At 40.0% G+C, this 22,243-nt stretch overlaps 2 protein-coding genes across 2 annotated transcripts; one reads left to right on the top strand and one right to left on the bottom strand.

The window, feature by feature from the left end:
• Nucleotides 1–14: 14 nt before the first annotated feature.
• On the top strand, nt 15–6,830 carry fbxl6 (F-box and leucine-rich repeat protein 6). The gene is made up of 10 exons (XM_070845995.1): nt 15–61; nt 1,338–1,944; nt 2,387–2,545; nt 2,675–2,738; nt 3,097–3,228; nt 3,631–3,738; nt 3,871–3,984; nt 4,442–4,673; nt 5,807–6,050; nt 6,227–6,830. Exons 2-10 carry the CDS (start codon nt 1,412–1,414, stop codon nt 6,354–6,356), a joined length of 1,716 nt encoding a protein of 571 aa, XP_070702096.1. The 5' UTR covers nt 15–61; nt 1,338–1,411; the 3' UTR covers nt 6,357–6,830.
• Nucleotides 6,831–7,073: 243 nt separating this feature from the next.
• On the bottom strand, nt 7,074–22,197 carry eppk1 (epiplakin 1). The gene is made up of 3 exons (XM_070845994.1): nt 22,145–22,197; nt 18,478–18,541; nt 7,074–17,572 (listed from the first exon to the last, which is right to left on the bottom strand). The coding sequence occupies exon 3, from the start codon at nt 17,564–17,566 to the stop codon at nt 7,991–7,993; it is 9,576 nt and encodes a 3,191-aa protein (XP_070702095.1). The 5' UTR covers nt 17,567–17,572; nt 18,478–18,541; nt 22,145–22,197; the 3' UTR covers nt 7,074–7,990.
• Between the last annotated feature and the right edge of the window lie 46 nt (nt 22,198–22,243).

The raw sequence follows: 22,243 nt of genomic DNA, 5'->3' as shown, positions 1-22,243 counted from the left end.
GCATTGTGGGTTTACTAGACTGGCGGTTGCCAGGCTAGTCGTTTTTGAGAGCTAGCAGCAGGTAATGTAAGATAGAAACAATACGAATTACTCATATTTTTATTTTAGAAAGCATTTATCTTCATAATATTTGTTGTCAACGCAGCAGCAGCTGTTATGCCATAGTTCGGCTACCTTATGTTGCAGTTAACTAGGTTATTGTAGACCAGTAACGTTAGCTTACAGCCAGTGTGATTCATTTAGCAAACAAAGTAACGCTGCCATCAGGGCAGTGATGGGTCAATGCTTAGTTTATATTTAACGCCACCGAACATGTTGTTGTATTAAGTATTCTTATTATTTGCTTATCTTTGTTTTCTCACTTCCAAATCGTCTAAAACTAGATGATTGATGTGACTGTTCTTCTGTTTACAAACAATTGAGGATGCGCATGCAGCTTCGACACAGGAAACACATTTCAAAGGAGTAAATTACTCTTTTACCTTCATGCTCGCATTTTAGAAACTTTTTGCCAGCCGTTGCAGTTTGCGGCACCACAGCTGGTCAGCACAAGGTTAAGAGCAAACAGGCATAAATTCCCATTCTGTAATATAGATTATATCAAACTTTGGTTGTATTAATGTAGAGAAATGCAACTTGTAGAACCACATAATAGAAAAACTCAAGTAAATGGACCTCAAAATACTTCAGACCACCTGGAAATCCTGTTGTTTGTCAGCAAAATATGCCAGATGTCTTGTGCAAAAACTAAAATTAGGTATCAGCAAGCTACTCATTCAGCAGGATTCCTCACCTGCAGAGGAACAAAGGGAAAGGCTGTATACCTGAATCTACTTGTGTTTTCTTAGAAAGCTATGTATTTCCACACAAAGCCATTTGTCTGCAACTTCCATCAAGCAGGTAGCTACTAATGTACATTATCCACCCACTGGCTTTGCAATTTGTGCATTTAATCTCAAAGCTCCATATCAAGTACCCGCATGCACCCAACCCAGTGCAGGAATGTGCTGGATAGCTGCTGGATTGTGCAGATCCTCATGATGCCTTATTGTCCTATTCCCTGTAGCTCTGACGTTTGAGGAAATCTGAGCTCATGTGTGTCACCCAAAACAGCCTCCCATGTTTCTGTACTTTTTTGGTATGTAGCAGTTGGGGCTGATTCATTCATTGTGCCACCTTGTGTTGTAAAATGACAAATAAATGCATCTTTTACTTTCTCCCCATCCATTCTGTTGCATTTCTTACAATTCGCTATGTACATGACATTCTTATCCAAACTGGAAAGGTTAAATCACCCACACAGATATAGACTGATCTTATCCTGGTTCTGTTTTCAGATGCTGATACGTCACCTCTCAGTCTGTCTGGTTCTCTTGGACTGAAGCTCATGATAAAGACTAGTTAGCTGCAAATGATGGATCCCTCTGAAGCAGAGGCTTCAGCCCAGACTGAGAGAAAAGAAGACGGCGCACCAAGCACATCAAATACATCAGGTCAAGATGGACCAAAGCCAACGAAGGTATCTTTGAAGAGGACCTCTGGCAAGCCTTTAAATGCAAAAGCCAAGAAGCAAAAAAGGGCCAGAGTCTCCAGGCCTGCCCAGCTTGGCTACACTGTCCATCAAGGGGAAGATATGCTTCTTGTCATATCAAGTACTACTTCTCAATATCACGGTTCAGCCTGGACTCCCCCAAAGAAGGCAAGCAAAAAGAAGAAGCTAATTAAAGGAAAAAGGAAAGCTATTCAGATTAAGAAAAAAAAGACAGCCCGTGCCAAGCCTAAACTGGCAAACAATCCAGTTGCCAAGGAAAAAGAGGACACCGTTTTGTTCGTGCCACAGAACGCAACAGATCACAGATGGGGTCAAAGTCTTCCCGAGGAGGTGCTAATCAATATTTTTCAGATGGTGGTTCTCCAAGATGGTGCTGTACCATTCCTATGCAGGTAATAGACATATTTCCTTAGTTGTTTCAACTGCTAATTAATTTCCTAATTATCATTTGGTCCAATACATGTTAGAACATAGTGAGTGCAATTTCACTTCAAGGCAACGTCAAGACGTCTTAAAAATGCCCCAGATGGGCAATTTTGTCCAACTAACAGACCAAGACAAGTAGCAAATATTCACATTTGATTCCAGTGAGTTATTGTCATTTTGGCTCATAAAGTATTAATCCTGAACAATGTGTTCATTAACTTATATGTTAATTGACTAAGTGTTTGAGATCTGATTGTGTTTTATAGAAAAGGATATTTTCTTATTGATACCAGTAATAATATTTTAAGTGTTGTGATAATGATTTTAACCACACCATCCGTGTTATTGGGGAACCATAAATTCCACACTGTAGTAAATCCCTTTTTTCCTTGTGTGTTTCTGGTGTAGGGTTGGCAGAGTTTGTCGCCTGTGGAACGCTGCTGCCTCCAGTCCGGTTCTGTGGCGTAAAGTGACTGTAGGTTACTGCTTGATTGCACCAGGGAAAAACCAGCTTCCAAAAACTGAGAAGAAGGTTAAGGACAAATTTAACTGGCTGGCGCAGAACAGGTCGGTATTTTTGGTTTTATGAAGAGGTCATATACATAATGTGAGCTCGTCTGAGCTTAGGTGTCTTATCCTTTAACAATGAATTTCTCTGGAAAATAAAATAATATACTGTACTTCTTGTTTTTTTAGATTCTCCCAGCTACGAGACTTCTCTCTCTGTCACTGGACGAAGAATGCCAGCTATGCAGTAGAGGTACGTCATCAAAGCTAAATATCTGTCCTCCTCATTTATTAATTGATAAGCTCCTAAACTCAAAAACCGATCAGGCAACTATTTTGATAATTGTTTGATTGATTCAGTTATTTTTCCCCTAAAAATGCCAAATATTTACTGATTCCAGCTTTTGAAATATGACAACTGTTCTTTGTCACATGTCACATATGACAGTGAAGTTAAAGATTACTTGTGGGTGTCTGACTGTTGGTGGGATTAAAAAGGTGATTTCAATACATCACCTTGGGCTCTGGGGAATTATAATGGGTTTTACATTTTATCAACACATTTTGTATTTACCATATGTTTTATCTGCTTTTGTTGTGATCATGTTTAGGTTGTGTCGCAGTTTTGTCCTCACCTTCGCTCCCTCACACTCTCCTACTGTACAGGCCTGACAGCGACGGCCTTCCACAGCCTCGGTCTGCACAGCCGCTCTCTGCAGAGCATAAATCTCCAGTATTCAGAGGTACACGAAGAGCCAGCAAGAGAAAATGTTATTCATATGTTTTAATATTAATATTTGATAATGTAGAAAATGTTATTCTTTTAGTTTGGTGTTACATAATGTTTGTTGGTGGAGGCACCGTAAAATGCACAAGATGTTGTCAACTTTAAAGCTGACGATTTCAGGTTGAGAATATTCATAACAGGGAGGTTCAATGAGAGCAGCTTTTGCATGACAGCAAAGGCAAAAATCCAACAGTTTAAGCACAAAAATACAACAGTGCAAATCAACAATGCAGATAGAATAGAATAAAGTCCCATCATAGTTTTTGTGCAGTTCGGTCACAGTCAGCAGGTGTTCATTTTCCACCTGCTTGGTTACATATAAAACTGTAGAGTTGTTCAAAACTTTTTTTTGCTGTAGTTTCAGGTTGAGGGACTCCTGGATTACCTTGAAAATCATGGAAACCAGATTAAGCAAATTTTATTCACTCATGGACTAAAGAACGACAGACTTCTGGCTGCCATCACTGTAAGCCTCTCCTCCTTTTTTCTTATCTCCATTTGTTTTTTGTTTTTTTTAATGTATGCATTACACACAGCCCACGCCACAGAGCGCGGATGACTTTGGTACAAACACAACATGTTGTGATCCTTTTCTCAGAGGGGACACTGTCCTGATTTGGAGTTGCTGGAGGTCAACACAAAGCTCGACAGTAAAGATTGTGAACTTCCCATTTACATCCAGGCACTACAGACAGCATGCCCTAAACTGAAGGTAAAACAAATGCAGCTAATATTCCAGCTCTCTGTGCCAGTGTGACTAATGTGACTGAAGTGTGATGGCCATTATATGTTTTCTGTATCTGGCACTATAATGTTCTCGCTTTGAAGGGACAGCTTTGCTAAATACACATGCATGTACATATAAAGTGAGATATTGTCCAAGAAAAAATGGCAAACTTTTGCTGGTACCAGTTTTTCAAATGTGAGGATTTGCTGCTTCTCTTATGTCACTGTAAACTTAATATCTTTGGCTTTTAGACTGTAGGTCAGACAAAAGAACATTTAAAAAATGGTACCATGAGCTCTTAGCTCAGGTATTTCTCACTTTTTTCTGAAATCTTGCTCTTTCCATGTTATGTGTGAGTGTGTAATGAATCAGTGAACTGTATGTGTGCACCGTGCTCACCCACGAAAACTTGTACATCTATTCTATATCTATTGTACTTCAGACCTTCCGGATGCTGAATGTCAGACCGCTGCATAAGACAATGCGTAACGGTGCTGATACACCATTAGGCTTCCCGTTACTGGAGGAGCTATGTATCGCAACCACGTCTTATTCCTACATGACCGACAAAGATTTGTGGGACATTCTCTTTGGCTCCACCAGGCTGCGGGTGCTAGATCTGCGAGGCTGTTCGCGAATCACGCCGGCTGGTCTCGCAGCACTACCCTGTCTTGGTAAGGCAGTCATGAGATTTATACCTTGACTTTGTTAAATTTGTTCATTTATTCAGTTAGGGTTTAGAGCTGAGAATGGGCGGTGAATGAGGTACAATGTTTTCAAACTGGGTTCAAAAAAATGTAGTACCTACCAATTCCTTTGAACCCAAAATATGTAAAAATGGAACTCAACAGAGAGTAATCCTTGAAGTATGATTTAAAATACGACCTATTTTTGGGTCAATAGTCATCTCAGCCCAACACTTTATTCATTTAGCACCTTTCAAACAAACAGCAGCCCAAAGTACTTCACAGAGCAAAATAAAACAATAAAATGTTTGAAATTGATAAATAAGAGTCAATAAAATAATCAAATATTATTAAATTATTAGTTAATTATTAATTATTATTATTAAAAAAAAAATAAGCACCAATGATTCTAACTTAAAAACTAAGGCTATAGCATTACCCCAACTTAAAAGCCAGATAGAAATGATAGGTCTTTTGTTTCCTTTTAAAGATACAGAGGGAGCTTATGATTCTGATATCCAGAGGCAGTGAATATCACAGTTTAGGGACAAAAACAGAAGATGCTCTTACTGGTACTTTTATTGAACACATAAGGAACATTAAAAAAACAGTGGAGGACTTCCAGCCAGATTAGTGATCTGGCTGGAAAAATCTCTGTTGTAGGAGGAGTTAAGGTCATTTACAGCTTTATAAACAGCTAACAGCTTTTAAAATCATTTGTAAAAGACACAGGTAGCCAGTGGAAAGTCTTAAGTAGTGAGGTAATGTGATCCATTTCGTCAGCTTTGGTTAAGACTCCGGCTGCAGCACTCTGACCAAGCTGTATTTTTTTTAATAGACTTCTTAGGTAATACAGTGAAAAGGGGGATTGCAACAGTCTAAAACAGTAATAAAGCGTGAGAATGTGAAATACTGAAAAGGACAGTTTGATCTTTTCATATTTAATCCACAATGGCCTGAAAATGTATATGGGCATACTATGGTATGGTAATTATCTTTAATTTCCTTTACATTCATAACATTTAAAATACCCAACTGCATTCATAACATCAGTGGTCTGAATTTGCATCAAAAGCCCATTTATTTATAAATGCTGACTTCTTCCACGTGTGATTTGGCAGAGCTTGAGTGTCTCTTCTGGGGACAGTATTTCAGCAGCCATGTTGGGCTGTCATCACCTAAGAAGGGGCTTCACATGGTGACCCAGAAATGGCGTCGAACACTGCAGCAGCTTGACATCGCAAACCAGCTCTTCACGGAGGAGGACTTGGAGATAGCCATGAGTCACCTCGCTCAGGCAACAGAGACCGACACCCTGCGTTCACTCAACCTGAGCGGGACCAGGATCACATCACTTGCTCTCAGGTATTCAATAGTTTTCCCTCTTAACTCTACGAGTCCAAATAATCCAATAAATTATGAGCCAACCTTTTTAAAAGGCAGTCTGCTGGCATGTAGGATGAGCATTCACACTCATAAATCCTTTGTCTTTCCAGTAATTTCACAAGAAATAAAATGTGTATCTGTACTTTATTTTACAGGCCAGTCATCAGCCAAATCACTACTCTTACCTACCTCAACCTTTCCTCCTGTCGTTATCTTCCAAGAGGAGTGAAGAGAATCTACCGTGGCCTAGAAGACATTCGCCAGCTGCTGGACAAATTAGAGTAGCTCTCATACTCATTTGGTTCCAGAAACTGTAAACTGAATTTACAAGTCAGAACCGAGTTTCTTAAAACACGCCTCTGTGGATTATGTTCCTTAGGAAATATGGATATTTTATCCTCAGGTTTTTGGTTTTGTAAATATTGTTTTATATGTGTACTGTTCACATAAAAACTGTTCAAGACTTTGGAATCCAACAGGAAAATCTGAATACATTTATATAAATCGCCCCAATTGTTAACCTACAGGGATGTTGAGCTGTGTATACCAAGGTTTCTTGAATGTAAATTTGAACTCTTTTTGTTTTTTTGTTTTTACCACCAATTTTATTATAATTTCAGACAAAAGTTTGTCAAGAACATTTTGAAACTGAGAATAAATATTTAGCTTGCCACTTAAAAGTTAAAGGCTATATACTTTCTTTCCACTAGAGAGTGCTGTGCTATCAGGCTAAATTTACAGAATGATCTGCGCTCATTCAGTTGTTGAGGACATATTATACATTATTAGTAGTGTTTTTAGGTGAGAGATGTATTTCACACATCCTGAAACTACATCTGTTTACATTTTATTTGCCTTACTAATGTTGAATTGGTAGCATCAATGCTTCTCAACGTTTTTTAGCCCATGTGAGGATTCTTGTACAGTATGTGTTGTACTGAGCTTATACACATCAAGACCAGTATGATGGTTGTTAAAATGTCAAGATGTTCCAGAAAAGCTGTTGAAAAAAAGCCAAAATATTGTATTCATGTGTCACATGTTTATTTTGCTACACATTGAAATTGTTTGAGCAAAAAAACAGTTCAACAGTTCATGGCTGGCTTCCAGTAGGGGTCAAAACTCTTCAAAGCTATATTCACTGTACTCACATTTACTTGCATAGAAAATACAATGTTGTAAAACGTTACTAGTCCGGCCTCTTTTGGTGAGGTCAAAGTAGATTCTGCCGAACTCCATGTAGTTACATCAGTGTGAAAACAATTAAATTCATATATCCCACAAATAACATGAAACCGCATTAAAACAGGGACATTTAGGTATCACAAATCCAAAAAGTACTACCATGTAAGCATTTAAAGAAGATCACAATTTGGTAATTACAAAGAGCTTGAAAATAAGAAAAAACCAAGGTCACAGATAAATGCGACACTTTTCACTGTTAACTCATGTAATAAGGATTTATTTTTTCACAGCAGACAACATATCAAAAACAGTGTGATCTTAAGAATTTCCCTCAAATGAGAGAATTGTAGCAGTCTGTGAGAGGTTTTGAGCCCATTCATTCACAATATCCCCAGTTTTGGTTTATTTTAGGGTCTGTCAAGGGTTGAATTCCATTTTGGTGTGTCAGTGCCACAGCCCTTGTTTTGTGAGCACTGGTTGAAAAGGTCTACAGTGCTCTTGGTGTCAAAAATTGTAACCAAAACATCTCATACAGGAAGTAGTTTTCTAAAATCACCTTCTCTCTTTCTTTCAACCATGAATATAACAGTGCTCAGTAGAGTACAGTATTTATCTATTTTATGCCTATAAAAATGCGAAGAGAGAGTAATGCTAACTGCAATTCTGAGATAAGTACAGTAAAACTGATAATGCAAGAAAAACAAGTATATGCTTATATAAAGGTTTTTTTTCCTTTACTTGTTCAAGGGCAGCAAACTCAGGCCTGTGGTGGGATCAGTGATACACCTCTCAACCAGCTGGAGATAGGTGAGGTTCTCTTGAGTGTTTGGATCAAAAAATCCCTTGGTGTCATCATCAGGATCAGACAGAATCTGGTTCATTTCCTCATCAAAGTAACCTCTTTCATATGCCACCTGTACCGGCACTCTGTGGCTGTGCACTGGGTCTATTATACCTCCTGTGGCAATTTGGGCTTCAAGGAGACGAATCCCATGATTTTTGACAATGAGATCTTTTTTCAAGGCTTGGAACAAAGAAATTGTGTTTCCAGTGTAGGGATCTTTGTATCCAGTGACTGCTCTTTCTGCTGAAAGCAGTTTGTTTTTCCACTCACTGCCGACCACTCTTTGAGCCGCAGCTTCCTCTACAGAAAGTTTCTTGTTGTTCACTGGGTTGATGACAAAGCCAGTGGCAGCTTGAGCCTCCAGCAGAACCAGAGAAGTCCCAGGAGTCAGCAGACCTCTGCTTTTGGCTTCATAGATACTCAGGGTCTCCTTGGTGGACTGCAGGTATACCCCTGCAATGCTATTAGTTCCCTCCAAGTACTTACGTATTGAGTCCATTTCACTCACTTCTGTCACTGTGACTTTTCCAGTGCTAAGATCTTTGTAGAGGTCCTCATTGATGATTTTTGATTCAAGTAGCTCAGCAGCAGTGACATCCTTTCTGATTCCATGGAAGTTTTGAACTTCAGTTGTTTCTGTGACTGTAGTGGTGATGGTAGTGTTTGTCTTGCTGCTTTCCACTTTTGTAACCGGTGGTTGACATTTGACGATTGATGATGATGATGAGGTCTTTGTTGTCTGCTGATGAATGATTGTCAGGATGATTTCCAAAAAGCGTTCAATTGTAATTGATCCAGACTTGTACTGTTGAACAAGCTCTCTCCTCTTCTCCTCCGTGATGTATTTGGAGTAGAGCAGATCCCACAGAGACACTGTTGTTCCTTGGTATTTCCCTCCTGCTTTGGTTGTTGTTGTAGATTTCAGAATGATTTTTGTTGCCTCATCAACAAAGAAATAAAACTCGCCTTTCTTCGCAATGACTAGCAAACTCAGGCCTGTGGTGGGATCAGTGATACACCTCTCAACCAGCTGGAGATAGGTGAGGTTCTCTTGAGTGTTTGGATCAAAAAATCCCTTGGTGTCATCATCAGGATCAGACAGAATCTGGTTCATTTCCTCATCAAAGTAACCTCTTTCATATGCCACCTGTACCGGCACTCTGTGGCTATGCACTGGGTCTATTATACCTCCTGTGGCAATTTGGGCTTCTAGGAGACGAATCCCATGATTTTTGACAATGAGATCTTTTTTCAAGGCTTGGAACAAAGAAATTGTGTTTCCAGTGTAGGGATCTTTGTATCCAGTGACTGCTCTTTCTGCTGAAAGCAGTTTGTTTTTCCACTCACTGCCGACCACTCTTTGAGCCGCAGCTTCCTCTACAGAAAGTTTCTTGTTGTTCACTGGGTTGATGACAAAGCCAGTGGCAGCTTGAGCCTCCAGCAGAACCAGAGAAGTCCCAGGAGTCAGCAGACCTCTGCTTTTGGCTTCATAGATACTCAGGGTCTCCTTGGTGGACTGCAGGTACACCCCTGCAATGCTATTAGTTCCCTCCAAGTATTTACGTATTGAGTCCATTTCACTCACTTCCGTCACTGTGACTTTTCCAGTGCTAAGATCTTTGTAGAGGTCCTCATTGATGATTTTTGATTCAAGTAGCTCAACAGCAGTGACATCCTTTCTGATTCCATGGAAGTTTTGAACTTCAGTTGTCTCTGTGACTGTAGTGGTGATGGTAGTGTTTGTCTTGCTGCTTTCCACTTTTGGAATCGGTGGTTGACATTTGACGATTGATGATGATGATGAGGTCTTTGTTGTCTGCTGATGAATGATTGTCAGGATGATTTCCAAAAAGCGTTCAATTGTAATTGATCCAGACTTGTACTGTTGAACAAGCTCTCTCCTCTTCTCCTCCGTGATGTATTTGGAGTAGAGCAGATCCCACAGAGACACTGTTGTTCCTTGGTATTTCCCTCCTGCTTTGGTTGTTGTTGTAGATTTCAGAATGATTTTTGTTGCCTCATCAACAAAGAAATAAAACTCGCCTTTCTTCGCAATGACTAGCAAACTCAGGCCTGTGGTGGGATCAGTGATACACCTCTCAACCAGCTGGAGATAGGTGAGGTTCTCTTGAGTGTTTGGATCAAAAAATCCCTTGGTGTCATCATCAGGATCAGACAGAATCTGGTTCATTTCCTCATCAAAGTAACCTCTTTCATATGCCACCTGTACCGGCACTCTGTGGCTATGCACTGGGTCTATTATACCTCCTGTGGCAATTTGGGCTTCTAGGAGACGAATCCCATGATTTTTGACAATGAGATCTTTTTTCAAGGCTTGGAACAAAGAAATTGTGTTTCCAGTGTAGGGATCTTTGTATCCAGTGACTGCTCTTTCTGCTGAAAGCAGTTTGTTTTTCCACTCACTGCCGACCACTCTTTGAGCCGCAGCTTCCTCTACAGAAAGTTTCTTGTTGTTCACTGGGTTGATGACAAAGCCAGTGGCAGCTTGAGCCTCCAGCAGAACCAGAGAAGTCCCAGGAGTTAGCAGACCTCTGCTTTTGGCTTCATAGATACTCAGGGTCTCCTTGGTGGACTGCAGGTACACCCCTGCAATGCTATTAGTTCCCTCCAAGTACTTACGTATTGAGTCCATTTCACTCACTTCCGTCACTGTGACTTTTCCAGTGCTAAGATCTTTGTAGAGGTCCTCATTGATGATTTTTGATTCAAGTAGCTCAGCAGCAGTGACATCCTTTCTGATTCCATGGAAGTTTTGAACTTCAGTTGTCTCTGTGACTGTAGTGGTGATGGTAGTGTTTGTCCTGCTGCTTTCCACTTTTGGAATCGGTGGTTGACATTTGACGATTGATGATGATGATGAGGTCTTTGTTGTCTGCTGATGAATGATTGTCAGGATGATTTCCAAAAAGCGTTCAATTGTAATTGATCCAGACTTGTACTGTTGAACAAGCTCTCTCCTCTTCTCCTCCGTGATGTATTTGGAGTAGAGCAGATCCCACAGAGACACTGTTGTTCCTTGGTATTTCCCTCCTGCTTTGGTTGTTGTTGTAGATTTCAGAATGATTTTTGTTGCCTCATCAACGAAGAAATAAAACTCGCCTTTCTTCGCAATGACTAGCAAACTCAGGCCTGTGGTGGGATCAGTGATACACCTCTCAACCAGCTGGAGATAGGTGAGGTTCTCTTGAGTGTTTGGATCAAAAAAGCCCTTGGTGTCATCATCAGGATCAGACAGAATCTGGTTCATTTCCTCATCAAAGTAACCTCTTTCATATGCCACCTGTACCGGCACTCTGTGGCTGTGCACTGGGTCTATTATACCTCCTGTGGCAATTTGGGCTTCAAGGAGACGAATCCCATGATCTTTGACAATGAGATCTTTTTTCAAGGCTTGGAACAAAGAAATTGTGTTTCCAGTGTAGGGATCTTTGTATCCAGTGACTGCTCTTTCTGCTGAAAGCAGTTTGTTTTTCCACTCACTGCCGACCACTCTTTGAGCCACAGCTTCCTCTACAGAAAGTTTCTTGTTGTTCACTGGGTTGATGACAAAGCCAGTGGCAGCTTGAGCCTCCAGCAGAACCAGAGAAGTCCCAGGACTCAGCAGACCTCTGCTTTTGGCTTCATAGATACTCAGGGTCTCCTTGGTGGACTGCAGGTACACCCCTGCAATGCTATTAGTTCCCTCCAAGTATTTACGTATTGAGTCCATTTCACTCACTTCCGTCACTGTGACTTTTCCAATGCTAAGATCTTTGTAGAGGTCCTCATTGATGATTTTTGATTCAAGTAGCTCAGCAGCAGTGACATCCTTTCTGATTCCATGGAAGTTTTGAACTTCAGTTGTCTCTGTGACTGTAGTGGTGATGGTAGTGTTTGTCTTGCTGCTTTCCACTTTTGTAATCGGTGGTTGACATTTGACGATTGATGATGATGAGGTCTTTGTTGTCTGCTGATGAATGATTGTCAGGATGATTTCCAAAAAGCGTTCAATTGTAATTGATCCAGACTTGTACTGTTGAACAAGCTCTCTCCTCTTCTCCTCCGTGATGTATTTGGAGTAGAGCAGATCCCACAGAGACACTGTTGTTCCTTGGTATTTCCCTCCTGCTTTGGTTGTTGTTGTAGATTTCAGAATGATTTTTGTTGCCTCATCAACAAAGAAATAAAACTCTCCTCTCTTTACAATGGACAGTAAGGTAAGTCCTGTGGTGGGATCTGTAATACACCTTTCTACCAGCTGGAGATAGGTGAGATTGTCTTGTGTGTTGGGGTCAAAAAAGCCCTTGGTGTCATCATCAGGATCAGACAGAATCTGGTTCATTTCCTCATCAAAGTAGCCTCTTTGGTATGCCACCTGCACTGGCACTCTGTGACTGTGCACTGGGTCAATTATGCCTCCTGTGGCAATTTGGGCCTCGAGAAGGCGAATTCCATGATCTTTGACAATGAGATCTTTTTTCAAGGCTTGGAACAAAGAAATAGTGTCTCCAGTGTAGGGATCTTTGTACCCTGTAACTGCTCGTTCTGCTGAAAGCAGTTTGTTTTTCCACTCTCTGCCGACCACTCCCTGAGCCACACCTTCCTCTACAGAAAGTTTCTTGTTGTTCACTGGGTCGATGACAAACCCAGTGGCAGCTTGAGCCTCCAGCAGAACCAGAGATGTGCCAGGGGTCAGTAGGCCTTTGGTTTTTGCTTCGTAGATGCTCATAACCTTCTTTGTAGATTCAACTCTGACACCTGCTATACAGTTTGTAGCTCCAAGGTACTTCTGAATTGATTCCATTTTGTTAACATTCTCTTCAGTTACTTCTCCTTGTATAATCTGTGTGAAAAGATCTTTTGAGATAATCTTTGACTCATACAGCTCACTGGCTGAGACCTGCTTTCTTAGTCCTTTGAACTTTTTTTCTTTGGATGATACCTCTGTAATGATAACAGTGAGTATTTCAATCATCTCCTCCATTTTCATGGCTCCTGTCCTGTATTGTTGTATGAGCTGCTGTCTTTTTTGTTCTGATATGTATTCAGAGAGCAACACTTCCCACAATGTCACCTCTTTGTTTTTAAACTTTCCTGCATTCAAGGCAATAGTTTTGTCTTTGAATGCAAGCTCTATTGTCTCATCTGTATGAAATACATGGGATTTTTCTTCATACAGGGGTAGAAGAAGTAGCCCAGTTTCAGGATCTTTCTCACATCGCTTCATGAGCTGAAGATAAGAGAGGTCTTCTTTGGTATTTGGGTCAAAGAATCCCTTTGCATCATCAGTGGGGTTCAACAGAACTTCCTTCAGTTCTTCATCCAGATATCGCCTTTTAATTGCAACATGAACAGGTAGTCTGTGACTTTGATTGGGGTCAATGATTCCTCCAGTTGCTATCTGTGCCTCAAGAAGACGAATGCCATTGCTTCTTTGAATCAGCTGTTCATTCATGGCTTCAAACAGTGATATTGTTGAATCTGTATATGGGTCTTTGTAGCCAGTAACAGCTCGTTCAGCTGAGAGAAGTTCCTCATGTACATCGGGTCCGATTACTTTCTCTCTTGCTGCCTCATCAACAGCATAGAACTTGTTTTTGAGAGGATCAATGACCCATCCTGTTGCAGCCTGCGCTTCAAGCAATTCAAGTGCAATGCCAGGTGTCAACAGCTCTTCCTTTTTCGCTTCATATATGCTCATGATTTTCTGGGATGGATGAACCTTAATTCCAGCAATGCTTCCAATTCCCTTCAGGTATCCTCTCACAGATTCACGTTGGGTTACTGCTTCGAGGGTCACTTTTCCTTCTTTCACCTGTCTGAATGTATCTGCATCAATAATATCAGAATCCAGTAGTTGTTGTGCAGAGACGGGTTTTCTCAGGCCCATTATCATTTCGGAAGTTTCACTTCTCTCCAGTTTTTCAATGGTGGAAATCACTAATGTGATTATAGTGTGTGTGCTTATCTTCCTTGTTCTGAATTTTTCAATGAATTCAAGCCGCTGATCATCAGTGAAGTATCCAGAATGAATCAAGTCCCATAGAGAAACTGATTTTCCTGAAAAGCGTCCTACTGATATGCTCACAGCTGTCTCTTCAAACTCTTGCTTTATCTCTGTGTCAGTGTACATTTTTGCCTTCATTTCTGTAGCTTTTGGTGTGTCATTCAGAGGCAGGAGAAATAGTCCTGTTTCCTTGTCTTTTACACATCTACCTAACATCTCCATGTATGTCAGGTTGTCTTGTGTCTTTGGGTCAAAAAAGCCCCTTGTGTCATCAGTTGGGTCTGACAGGATTTTATTAAGTTCTGCATCAAAATATCCTTTCCTGTATGCAGCCTCAAGGGGTAGGTGAAGACAGTTACAAGGATCAATGATACCACCTGTAGCAATCTGGGCCTCAAGTAAACGGATGCCATGCTGCTTGACAATCAGATCCTTTTGCAAGGCTTGGAAAAGTGAGATCTTCTGACCAGTGTACGGATCTCTGTAACCAGTCACTGCCCTCTCTGCAGACAGAAGCTTTTCATACATCTGAGGACAAATTACCTTTTCTTTGAGACTTTGTTCCACTGTAAGTTTTTTGTTTTTCAGAGGATCAACAATGAACCCTGTGGCTGCTTGTGCTTCAAGGAGGCAAAGTGCAGTCCCAGGTGTCAGGATGCCAGCTCTCTGTGCCTCATAGATGCTTAGCTTCTTATTGGAGGGTTGCTGTATCACTCCAGCCACACAACTTTTCCCTTGTAGGTAGGTTCTCACACTGTCCATTTTCATCACATCAGTGCTTGTCATCTGTCCATCTATCAAGCTGTTGTATGTTTTTTCATCCACAATGTCAAGCTCCATAAGATCCACAATAGAGATGCCTCCTCTGAGACCTTCAAACTTCAGCCCTGCTTGCTGTTTTATCTCCTTACTCTCAATGATCTCTACAATGGTGACGGTGAGTTGCTCAATTGTGATTTTCCTCGACTTGAAGAGCTTGAAAAACTCCCGTCTTTTGTCTTCAGACAAATACTCTGAATTTATAAGATCCCACAGTGTTGTGTGTTTGTCCTTGAACCTGCCGTACTTAACAGTAACTGTTGTTGCTTTGAACATTTCCCTAATATTATTGTCTATGTTAATTTTGTTACTTTTGCTTTTGATTGGCAAGAGGCACAAGCCTGTACTAGGATCTGTTACACATCTGGCCATGAGCTGCAAGTATGTCAGGTTCTCGTGGGTGTTGGGGTCAAAGAATCCTTTGGTGTCATCACTTGGATCTTTCAGGATCTGATTCATTTCCTCATTAAAGTATCCCCTCTTATAGGCCACGTGCACAGGAATGCGATGGCTGTTCACTGGGTCAATGATCCCACCAGTGGCGATTTGTGCTTCCAGGAGTCGAATCCCATGGTCTTGTAGGATGAGATCTTTTTGCATGGCTTGGAACAAAGAGATTATTTTGCCATCACTTGGATCTTTGTACCCAGTGACGGCTTTCTCTGCTGAGCGCAGCTTTTGACAGACATCTGCCCCCACAATCTTTGCTTTGACAGCATCATCAACTGAAAATTTCCTGTTTCCAATAGGGTCAATAATGAACCCTGTCGCTGCCTGTGCCTCCAGTAGAATCAGAGCAGTTCCTGGCATCAGCTTTCCTTTTTGTCTGGCCTGATAAATGGTCATGACTTGAGAATCAGAGAGCAGAATACCTGCAATGCTGTCTTTTCCCTGTAGGTACATATTTACATTTTCATCTTCTATCACCTCTTTCACTGACTTCTTTCCCCTTTTCAGATCATCCAGGACCTCCTCACTAATGATATCTGCCTCCACAAGCTGTTTGGCCGTAACAGTTTCTCTGATGCCTTCGAAAATGACTTCAGTTGTTTTCACAGACTTCTCTATGACTTCCATAACCATTGTGATGATTTTCTTGATACTGAGCTTCCCTTCTCTGTATTTTTGAATGATGTCTGTCCTCTGTTGTTCATCAAAGTATTCTGACATCATGAGTTCCCACAGAGATACTGTCATTCCCGTGAACTTCCCACATGTCATGTTCACTTTCTCCTCTTTGAAGGCCATTTTAGTTTGGTAGTCAATGAAGTTAAAATTCAGCCTGTCTGACTTTTCAAGGAGAGGGAGGAGGCACAGTCCAGTGGCGGGATCAGTGACACACCTTTCCATCAGCTGAAGGTAAGTTAGATTGTCTTCTGTGTTTGGGTCAAAAAACCCTTTTGTATCATCGCCTGAATCTTTTAGTATTGCATTCATTTCTTCATTAAAATAACCTCTCTTGAAGGCCACTTCTGTGGGAAGTCTGTGACTGTTGATTGGGTCTATTATTCCACCTGTTGCAATTTGTGCCTCAAGTAGGCGGATCCCATGTTCCTTAACGATGAGGTCTTGTGACAGTGCTTGAAACAGGGATATAGTTTCACCAGAGTAAGGGTCTTTATATCCAGTTACTGCCCGCTCAGCAGAATGCAGCTTTGCATGATATTCTGGGCCAACAAGTTTGCTTTTGATGGCCTCATCAACAGTGAACTTTTTATTTTCTACAGGATCAATCATGAATCCAGTTGCAGCTTGCGCCTCTAGTAGAACAAGTGCTGTTCCTGGCATCAGTATACCTTGCTTCATGGCTTGATAAATGCTTATTCTCTGATTTGTTGAGAGTACAGCAATGCCTGCGATACTGCCTTTGCCCTCAAGGTACTCTCTCACTGTTTCCATCAACATTACATCCTGTGTTGTGGTATTTCCCTTCTGCAAGTCATCAAATGTTTCTTTGTCAATGATCTTTGATTCAAGGAGTTCTGTGGAGGAAATACCTCTTCGTAGACCTTTGAAGGCGATGCAGACAGGAAGGAGCAACAGGCCTGTGTCAGGCTCCACAGTGCATTTCTCCAAGAGGCTTTGGTAGTTAAGATTTTCTTGTGAACTTGGATTGTAGAACACTTTGAGCTCTGACATCTGGTTATCGAGCAAACCTTTTTCATAGTAGCCTTTTTGAATCGCTGCTTCAGCCGAAATATTTGTCTTCTCAACAGGATCAAACAGTCCATGTGTGGCTATCTGTGCTTCCAGCAGCCTTAATCCATAATCTCTTGGGACTAGATCTTTTTGCATAGCTTGGAATACAGATATCATTTGGTTGGTGTAGGGGTCTACATAGCCACTGACAGCTTTCTCTGCTATGAGGAGTTTCTCTTTCATCTCTGGTCCAACTATTTCCTCTTTAACAGCATCTGCAACAGGAAGTATTCGATTTTGTATTGGGTCTATGATGCCTACTGTGGCTGCTTGTGCCTCAAGCAGGGCTAATGCTGTTCCTGGCTTAAGTAGACGTTTTTTCATGGCTTGGTATATGGTTATCTTCTCTTTTGTCTTCTCCAGTAATATGCCAGCCACAGGTTCATGGACTTCTGTGTGGCCATTTTGCTTCACCTCAATATCTTCAGTGATGGAGCCCATCTTGACCTAAAGAGGTGTATAGCACAGAAACAATAGCTTAAATTGGTTTAGATATTGGATGCATTGTCTGTAAGTAAGATTTGAAAATAATTTGTGATTCCTAACAAGCTACTGTGTACAGTGTTGAAATTATATAATACAACAGCCCTGTTATAAATTGTAGCTTCATGAAGTCCCACCTTTATATTAAGTAAAACTGTTTTAGAGTTATTGATCCAGCTGTATGGTTTGTAGTCTGTAGTTTATGATGCTGTTGAATTGTGTTGTGTTACAATGAAGCTTGAGCTTATAGTTCCTTTAGATAACAGTGATATAGATAAAGAAATTAATGAATGAATGGATGGATAGATGAATAAATAGATAAGTGTAGACAGTACAACAGTACCAATATTTAAAGCCTTCAAACTGACCATAAAGTTTGAACACCTCTCTAAAACAGTTGCAACAAAAAGTAAAAACATATAAAGTGTTGATGAAGCACTTCCTATTCCTCTTCATGTTTGCATACATAAAAAACCTTAAAGCATTTTAAACATGAAAACATGATGCTAACTGTGGTTGTCTCATGCTGATTTATAATTGCAGCGTATGTCTGTGTTTGTTTTCAGGGGATGTAAAATCAATGCAAACTATTTGTCTCACTATGGCCCTTGAGGAAAGATGTAATGTATGGCAGCAATATATGACAGGTAAAATGTATAAATGAATAGTGTTTAAGTGCAGCCCATAAAGTTTCAAAATAATTAAGTAAAGCCTTCAAAGCAAATATTATAAGCCTGGAGAAATGAAAATACAAATTGAAAATGTTAAGAGAAGGTAATGATTTTTGTTTTCCTTAAAGTCAGAGAACTTGATGGCTCCCAAAAATATATTTTACAACATATGATCTGACATTCAACTTTATATCAAACCTCTTAGTTTCCTTTTCAGCCTGGGGGAAGCCTCAGATCCTTGAGTGATGCTGAAATTCTGTCCCTGTAGAGATAAGACAAGCGAGACATCAAAAGCATGGTTATTATGATACGTTATGATACATATCTTTTATCATGTGCTCTAAATATTTATTGCACCTGTTTATTTACTGAGTTCATTTACTTGTTTTGAAGCTATACTATAAAATTCAATTGATACACATACATACCAGATATCAGATTACCAACAACAATAAAATTCGCACAATTTAGATAAGGGTGATAGTGATATAACAGTGATGTTGTCTTTGGGCCGCTTAATCCAGTAAAAAAGATATGATGCCATAAAAGATAAGTACATTAGTACATTCAGAATAATTATTTTTGTAGGTACAGACTTCCTTTTTGCAGATATAAAAGGCATGTTTGTAGGATAAATACAAGTATTTATTTAGCTATTGATTTGAAATTTTTAAGTCAATAAAACCAAATGAGCATCTCCCAATAACTGTAGTTATATTCCAACTGAGGCTTTTTTCTACATACCCTACAGAATTTAAGAATTTAATATTTTCATGTGGCAATAGCTGTTTTAATACGTTATTCATGCATTAGTACATGGTGTACATATATCAAAAGATATTTTATTTTTAATGTTACATTGATCGATTGACCTTTTAATTTTGTTCCTGCACAGAAATGAAATGAATTCTCTGCCAGTTGATGAACCTGTTGCACAAGAGTCATGTACAATATTTTCTTTGGTGTGAAAAGACGTAATGCTTCAAAACTGGAACAGCCAGATGTTCTGTGCTGCAACATCGAAAATGCACCAATGCATCGAAATGCACCAATCACAAACAGTATACAAATCTTAAGCTTTTAAACCTCGCCACTACAATTCTCAGTAGTCACGCTCCCGTTCACCTTAGTTTTCTTAGTCTTCACTAACTCCTGAGGGGATAATCTGGCTCTTAAGATGCCAAACACTCCACTGTTTACCTGGCACTTGCTGACTTTGTCGTGCCTGCAGCAGTATTCATGTAATCATTTGTTAACAAAGTTGTTGATTATAGTTGCTTAAAGCAGCGTAAAGGGAGTAGAGAACTGTCTCTTTTTAATATTCGGGTTATACAGTGCTTTTCTGCAATGGCTGAATTACCAGTTTTAAGTGTAATAGATGATGTCATGGTGGCCAGAGGGAGTGACTATAATCACTCTCAGAAAGACGAGTGTGAGTGAAAACCTGGCCAAGTCCCAAAGCCTGCTCACTGTTTTAATGCCCAACTGAGAGAGTAAATCAGGACCACAGACAAGCCTCTGTTCTGTGCAATATTATTTCCATGTGTTTCCTTCTGTGGGGGATTTTGTCAGAAAATCACCTTAATTAGTTTTACTGCATGAGACAGAAACCACCAGCTGTCATTCAAGCATTTCTTCACAATAGCATGTGAGTACCATGGAGTTAAAAAATAGTCTTCATTTATAGTCTCAGTGGACTCAAGGTGTGTACTGCGTTTTACTGCATGCAATACAACACCAACAGGATCACTATGTTACTGTTACAGCATCGTGACATGAAAACCTTGAGGCCAAGTAACACAAACTTCTGCTCGTGCAAAGTAGACTGAAGCCGGTGTTTTGGTACAACAACAGTTATGCAGCGCTGCAGTATCTCTGCCTCTAAGACTGTCACCCACTTTGTAAATATTTGAATGTTTTTAAAGATGTTGAACATTTACTTTACATTTATTACACTGTGTGTTTGCTTATCATAATGTAAAGGCAAATATCTTACCTGCCTGAAGCTAAAGAGTTACCAAACACTGTTAACAAACTGTGGCTTCAGTGTTTACTGTCTGACACTCTCCTGTTTAGTCAAATTCAGTTTCCTGTCCCAAAGGTACAGAAATAAATATATTCCATAATATTGGAAGAGAACAAGGCTTTTCCCTTAGTTGTCTCTCTCCACTTTGTTGACATTGTCAGAAATGTGTGAAGTGAACTGTATGTCTATTACTGTGGTCGTAGTTAATGTTGTTTCTATTGTTTCTCGTCACCACTAAATACGACCTCGGTCCTAAAACATATCATTTAATTAACACGTCTATGACAGTGTGACAGCATTATAGACATGATAACAGTAGACTTTATGGCAGAACAGCTACTGGATTGCATTAGTTTTTGCATGTGTACCTAATAAAGTGGCCACTGAGTTTAGATATACCTCATTATCTGTTTGGAATCTATTACTAATCAAATTGTAATTAGGGCTGCAATTAACGATTAATCTGCCCATTATCTTATTGATCAGTCGTTTGGTCTATAAAACATCATGAGCCTCAGAAGAGTGCCCGTCATAATTTCTTAGAGCCCATGATGGTGTCTTCAGATGTCTTATTCTGTCCAACCAACAGCACAAGACCCAAAGATGTTTAATGCATTATCTAAACAAGGAAGAGCAGCCAAATTCTGAAGGTGGAGCTGGGTCATTTTAGGTGTTTTCGCTTGAAAAATAGACTCAAACAATTAATCTATTGTTGTAATAGTTATCATTTAATTTCTTGTCAGTCAATTACTCAGTTAATTGAGTAACAGCTCGAATTACAGCAACTTTACAGCTCTAATTCTAAAGACATCACCGTTACTGTAGCGCAGCAGGAGCTACATAACATCTGTTTTCATTCATTCTGTCAACTTACAAAGCAAATCCAGTTAACTTTGACTAGATATTTTCCACATACATAGAAGGCACATAACCAAAAGATTAAATAAATGAAAATAGATTAAAAAAGAGATAATAAGAAAAAAGCCAGATATTTTTGCATTGATTTCAAAGTCAAAATGATTCGCCGACACTGATTTACTGCAAAGAGTGAAACTTCTCTCAAGAAAACATAACGACTTTGATGCAAGTTCAGGTTACAACTACTTGTCTGAAATTAGTTATAAGGCTTCTACCTGCAGCTTCAGTTTAGCCAAGAATCCGTCTGAATGACAAGAACAATTTACAGTCGCTACCATCTTTCCTTGAAGTAAAAGGAGTGGTCGACCAATCTTAAGATTGACACCACGCTGCTAATTGCCTGTCGGCTCTCTGCTTTCAGAGCACAACCTGTTGCATCATATCTATGACACTCAAGTCTTATTGCAGTGCAGTGTATTGCAGTACACCATCGAAGAAAACAGGAATGAATGTGGGAACAGAGAATCATTTGGAGTTACGTAATGGTTTCTGTGGCTGTGGAACATGTAGGACTTTCATTATGTGTGTCAATAGCCTCGAGGGTGATGTACTGTAGACACAGTGTTCAGACTTGTCCAAAGCTTTAACACTGATAAATTGGATTACTTTGTGTAAAACTTTAATTTAACAAGTGTGGTCAAAGGTAATCTGTGAGGAATGTTTGCTTTTCCTCTTTATCAGGAGGGTGTTGGCTGACAGTGCAGGATACACAGTTATTACCTCACATTTGGCTTTCAGCACTATCTCTGACTAACGTCCCAAGCAAAAAGAGAAAAGGTGCAGTTTAAATATGCTTTCACTTGGGATTAAACACTTTCACTCAAATCATGATTTTCACTGAAAGTGTCAATCGCTTTCTTTAAAACTTGGAACCAAGTAAAAGAAATGGTTGAATTTTAAATAAATAAAATCAGCTCTTACCTGACGTTTCCTGGAGTCCCACTCTGGTTAGCAGTCGGTCTCAGCTGGTACGAGACACACTGGGATTCTGAGGTGCTCCCAACATCTCTGAGGTAGTGG

The sequence above is a fragment of the Pempheris klunzingeri genome, chromosome 16, assembly GCF_042242105.1.
Source record: "Pempheris klunzingeri isolate RE-2024b chromosome 16, fPemKlu1.hap1, whole genome shotgun sequence".
Lineage (NCBI taxonomy): Eukaryota > Metazoa > Chordata > Actinopteri > Acropomatiformes > Pempheridae > Pempheris > Pempheris klunzingeri.
Note: the sequence above shows the minus strand (reverse complement) of the source record. Positions and strands in the feature narration are given on the sequence as shown.